General features: G+C 56.1%; 2 protein-coding genes across 2 annotated transcripts in view; both read left to right on the plus strand.

Annotated features, from left to right (window-relative positions):
• Nucleotides 1-2641, plus strand: part of ACBD4 (acyl-CoA binding domain containing 4) — a gene marked incomplete in the record, with an annotated part of 12753 nt that extends 10112 nt beyond the window's left edge. Inside the window, 1 exon segment of the mRNA XM_027768873.1 lies at nucleotides 1251-2641. Coding sequence (XP_027624674.1) covers nucleotides 1251-1653 — 403 coding nt within the window.
• A 2002-nt stretch (nucleotides 2642-4643) lies between these two features.
• The window catches only part of HEXIM1 (HEXIM P-TEFb complex subunit 1), a 2657-nt gene continuing 1631 nt past the window's right edge, over nucleotides 4644-5669 (plus strand). Inside the window, exon 1 of the mRNA XM_006170015.3 lies at nucleotides 4644-5657. Within this exon, the coding sequence (XP_006170077.1) occupies nucleotides 5341-5657 (317 nt within the window). The 5' untranslated portion in view covers nucleotides 4644-5340. The remainder of the gene's footprint in view (nucleotides 5658-5669) is intronic.

The following is a 5669-nucleotide window of genomic DNA, read 5'->3' on the forward strand; positions in this document are numbered from 1 at the left end:
CTCTTCCGACAGTTTCGGATCCAGAAGAGGTGACTCTGATGGAGGGATCACTGCAGCCAACAGAGACCACTGAGTCCGTCTCCTGCTAGGCCTGAGCCACCTGGGGTTTAGGAGAAGAACAGCATTAAAAAGCCCCTCCCACTAGTGTTTGCATTGTCACCCCTCCCCTACCGGAGCTGTCCCTCACTGAGCTTCCCGGGATCACTTCCCCCTCTCCCCACACCAGACCAGGCTCCCGGAGTGCCATGTGGTGCGCCCCCACACCCCGTTCTGGGTTCTGGGTCCTGGGTCCTGACACGATGGGTGAGCCTGCCCTCCCCACCCTCCCCACCCTCTGGGTCACCTGACTCTCGTCCCAACCCGGCTTCTCCAGTGGAGGCTGGGCTCCAGGGCAAGTTGGGGCTTGGGCCGGGCCTGGAAGGATTGGCTGGAAGGCTGTGGAGGAGGCCCTGCGGCCAGCGGACGACGGAGGAGTGGGGAGGAGTGGGCAGGCCCGGGGAGGGGAGCGGAGGATCGCGCTGGCCTCCCTCCCCAGCCGCCCCGCACGCTCAGGACGTCCTCACTGAAGGTTCACGTACAAAGGAATGTTTCTATATAAAATAAAGCTTTCTATCTTCTGCCGTCTGGGTCCTCAGGGCGGCAGCGGGGTGCGGGCACACGGGGCACGGGTCCCTGTCCTGCTCCCTCGCTGGGGCCCTGTGGACGGCCCCTGGGGCCCAGCGCTGTTTCCGAATGAGGAATGTTTTCCTCCTCGGGACCAGGGAAGGCAGCAGGCCCGGCTGGGCTGAGGGGGCGGGGAGGGAAGGGGCGTCCCCAGCGGCCGGGGCTCGGCCCCACCCGGCGCCGCCGCGGGGCTGGTCAGCCGCGGGTGGCGGGGCCCAGGCGAAGATGAGGAGGAAGTCCTGAGACCCCCGGCTCCGGAAGTGCCCGCTACCTCCTCAGCTACAAGTTCCCGGTGCCACTCACCGCCACTCCCATGACTGCGCTTGGGCCTTCCCAAGGAACTTTCTGGAAGGCTAAGGCCCAGCGGGAGCCTCCGCCGGGTGTGTGTGTGCGGGGGGGCGGGGCCCCGCGCGGCTGGGAGTCCGGGTCGGGGTGCAGGGAGCACCGGAGTGTGCACAACCCAGTGTGCACAACCCGGCAGGCCTCCGGGCGGGCTGGCGGCGCTGAGGGCTGCTGGGCTTCCAAGAACTCTCGCAGACGGCTTGGAAGCTCTGCCCAGCGTCAGTCCTGTCATTCCCCTCCGGCAGTGGCTCCAGCCTGTATCCAGCGACTGAACTGGCCACTCTAGTGCCTCCTGCTGCCCGGCACCTCCACGATCACCGGCCAGGGTCCCGACCAGAGGGCCACAGCAGTGAGCCCTGGGCAGCAGCCGCCCTCTGGACCCAGGGCCATCTGCCCCTGGGTGAGGAAGAGGCAGTTCTGATGGCCATGGCTGGAGAAACAACCTGCACAGATCCCCGTCTGCCCTGGCCTCAACCACTGCCCCTGGCCTTAGCCGCTGCCCCAGGCATAGCCATCATTCGCCCACGGGAAGCCATGGACATAGCAGAGAGGTTGAACACGCCCCTTGTGATAAGGATGGACAACAGCAGGGCAGCGCAGTCGGGACGCAGGTGTGGGACTAAGCTAGCAATGCCACTTGCACACTAGCTGTGTAAACTGGGGCAAATTCTTCACTGCTTTAAGCCCAGGTGGCCTTGTTTGTGAACAGGGATGACCTCTTCAGCATGAGGCAATTCTGGGATCTAAGAGTGACCCTGGCATGTAAAATGTCTGGCTAAGGGTTAGAATTTAGCTAATATGGTGGTGCCTGGCCCTTTGACAGGATTCTAGAATTCTGCAACCGATCAGCCTGGCTACCCCTCCCCCACCACGACAAATGAGACCATACAGCTGAGCCTGTCCAGTATGCAGGCAGGGCTCAGCTGTACCTTCCAGACTCCCTGGACTGGAGCTACTCGAGAGTTCTCTCAAGTCTTAAAATGTAGTCCCAACCTGGAGGACTCTTGGAATTTGGTGTCTAGTCACCTTCTCCCTCCCATGCTAGGGCAGTTCATGCTGTCTGGGAGCCCAGATGAAGGCTTTCAGATAGACCTGAGTTCTTGGAAGTCCCTGGGAAACCAGCTGAGGTGGTCATTTTGCAAACACGGGGATAGGATTCAAAGTCTTGCTGGCCTCTCTCTTTGGAGGCTGGCTGCACCGGCCTTGGCTCTTTCCCCACACATACTTTCGGCTGCCTCACCGTCACTCTTGAGGTCCCAGACAAGTTCTTTTCTTTGGCCACAATGCTTGCTCTTCATAAAATGCCCTTCTTTATACCCACTGGCCTGAAAACTCATCCTTTAGAATCACCCACAAAGCTGCTTCCTCCATGACACCTGTCCACAAAGCCCAACTCTCAAGCAGCTTGGTTGACAAGCTCCAACTGGGATTTTCTCCACTTTGCCATTTTGACTCACTGTGGATCAACGGATTCTTCACACAATCCAGGAGCAATTTGGGGTGTTCGTCATCTTTGTGCCCTCCTAACAAATGCTTGCCAAATGAAGAAAGGACCTGAATTAGGTTAGAGTTGTTGGGAATGAAAGAGAACTAAATTCTTTGGAGGAAAAAGGGGGATTTGGGGCCAGCATGTGGTGTGGTGGTGAAGGTGCTAGATTCCCACACAGTGGACAACGGTTCCAGTCCTGGATCAGATGACTTGAAAATCACACTGGGTATGTGTGTGCCCATTTGTGTGCCCAAAATTCTGAGAGGAAAAAGGATTGTGGCATGACCATTCCCCCAGGGGATGATTTCACATGTTCTGTCTTTCTGGCCAGTGCACATACCCTATGGTGAAAACACTAAAATGAAAAAAAAAGAAGAAAGAAAGAAAAAGAAAAAAAGGGGATGTTCTGTTTGTGACAGCAAAAAAATGGCATTGGGGGGTCAGAGACCAAACCAGAACTATGTTTAGTTGTCATGTGACCTTGGAGAAGTCACTTAATTTTTCTGAGTGTTAAGAGTTTTCATACTTAGATGGAGATAATTCCTACCCTGCCTAACTCACTGGGCTGTCAAAGAACGTCAGTTGGTACAAATCTGCTGTAACTAAGGGAATGCTATTAAGGATGAATTAACAAAATGGCTCGCTGACTGGTTGTGTGGCAAGTGGCAAAAGTGGAAATTATGCCAAGATCTTATGCTTAAATGATTATAGAGTGGAGGGTTCTCTGTATCCTGTTAGTCCTTGCCCTTTGGACAAGGGCTTGGTCTGGAGAATTTCTCTCAAGGAAAAATATGTCACCTACCCCCCCCCCCAATGAATCTACCCCATAGTCCTGGGACAGAATCCAGCCCCTGCCCCCTTTTCCATGAAAGGGAAAGGCCGCCGCCTCCTCCTTCTCGGGGAAGCCTTTGGCTCTGCTTCCTCTTAGTCCTGCCTAGAGCCCAGTGGCCAGGAAGGGCCTTTAGGGCCTCTGTGGATGATACCCATCCCACATTCTATTTCGGATAGCCTGCGTTGATTATTTAAACTCTTTAATTTCGAAGCACCCCCTAGTAAAGAGGCTCCTCAGCTGGCCCTGACTCCCCTGTCCCTATCAGGAAATGTTCCCGGTCGGAAGTGAAGAGACCCAGTCGGCCCCAGGAGGCCATTTTCTTCCACAAGAGCTGAGACCCGGGGGCGAGGCCGATTCTCAACACCCCCACCCCGTCCCGCCTTCCCCCTTCTCCACGCTTTCCCATCCTGGCCCAGGCAGGTTCCGTCGCGGATCACCAGTTCTGTAATGGCCCCTGGGGCAGAGACGACGCTCAGAAAAGAGGGTTAGGCTGGTGCTCGGACACCTTCTCCCAAGGATTCCAAAGCTAGCCCGGGGTCGACGTCACCCGGGACTCGAACCCGCCCTCTTGTCTCCCGAGGCCTAGTTCCAGTTGCTGCACTAAACGCAATCACACTGTCCCTTTAAGGCGGCACTTTTTAGTCTTCATTTGTTTACTTCTTCATGCGCTTTTCGTTTTTTACAAAAATATATTTACAATATCCTTCCACAAATGTCAGACCCAAGCACAAACCACACGCCTTGAAGCCCCTACTGCAATTTTAGGAATCAGGAGCTGGTAGCCCTGGGCCAACATCTCTCTTTACATGATTTAATCTTCTTCTACACTTTAGGGACTACTTTTTAGGAATAGACCATTTTTGCTTTAGTTAACAAATGTTTATGACCTTCGGAACTCTTCCGCTGGGAACAAAAGACAACAATAGCCTTTAAAACGCACCTTTTCATAAAGATATTCTGTGTGGGCGCTCAAAGACCACCGAATCTTCTCGTATTCCCGAAGTAGAATGGTACGGTCCACGGCCCGCCCCATCTTCTCAGCGATTGGCCTTCCTTCCTGGGGAAGACGTGGGACTCTAGACCAATGGTCGCTCACGTTTCTCTAGCAAGGGATAAGCGATGGAAGAGGCCGGCCTGGGAGACGCCCCCTACGCGTTTTGAGATTGGCTACGTCGCACGGCGCGCGAGGACGGCGGGCCTGAAAATGGGAACTACGACTCCCGGCTTCCCGTGACGGGGGCCCCAGTACGCATGCGCAAGGGCGGAGCAAACAGGCTTCTATATAAAAGAGGCGCAGAGGGCTGGGAGGCAGCAGTTGGAAGTTGGCAGGTGGAGAGGCAGGTTGGGAGGGGAAGTCGGGGGAGGAGGCGGAAGAGGAGCTCTTCGAAGGGGGAGGAGGGAGGGAGGAAAAGAGGAGGAGGCGGAGAACTGAACTGAGCAGAGCATCGAGCCAAAGGGGAGATGAGTTTGTCTGTCCTCGGCTGAGGCTCCGGCCGGGCCTAGGGAACCGGGAGCTCGGGTTGGAGCGACACCCGTGGAAGTGGGAGGAGGTGGCTCTAGGACTTTAACCCCTTGTGGGCTCTGCGGCAGGGGATTTAACCCTTTGTGGACCCGGCCCCTCGGAGGAGGCGTCTTCGGGTAGTTTTAACCCCTTCGGGGCTGGGTTTAACCCTTTGGACTTAACCTCATCTCTTTACCAAGTCCTCGATTTTGTGGGCGCACTGCGGGGAGGCTTGAAGCCCTCTCCCTCCGCTCATTACGCACTGTACCTGCCGCTGCAGCCCCTTGGGCCCGCGAGCTGGCCGCACTGTGCGCGCTTAACCCTTTACTGACTTGAGCTCCCCAAGTTGCGATTGGAGTTTGCTGACAGAAGGACCGGCTAAAGGCATCACTGCAGGAAGTAAAGACCGAAGAGGACTCTGTTGGACATTTTTTAAAAGGAAAAAAATTAATTTTTTCCTTAAGGACTTATAGCCAAAAAATTTTCAAACTTCGAGAAGAGGATCTACTAGACATGGCCGAGCCACTCTTGTCCGAGTATCAACACCAGCCTCAAACTAGCAACTGTACAGGTGCTGCTGTTCACGAAGAGCGGAACCCTGAGCGCCCCCCAGGAGCGGAGGAGCGGGTGCCCGAGGAGGACAGTAGGTGGCAATCGAGAGCGTCCCCCCAGTCTAGTGGCCGTCTGGGGCCAGAGGGGCAAGGTGGCTTGGAGCCCCAGCTGCAGACCCTGGCCTGTTCAGAACCTAGCTGCTTGGAAGCGGGTGAGAAGGGCCCGAATGGAGACGATGTGTCCGCTGGAGGTACCTCCACACAGACGGCGGTAGCGGCGGGGGGGGGGGC

The sequence above is a fragment of the Tupaia chinensis genome, unplaced genomic scaffold, assembly GCF_000334495.1.
Source record: "Tupaia chinensis unplaced genomic scaffold, TupChi_1.0 Scaffold148004_1, whole genome shotgun sequence".
NCBI lineage: Eukaryota > Metazoa > Chordata > Mammalia > Scandentia > Tupaiidae > Tupaia > Tupaia belangeri.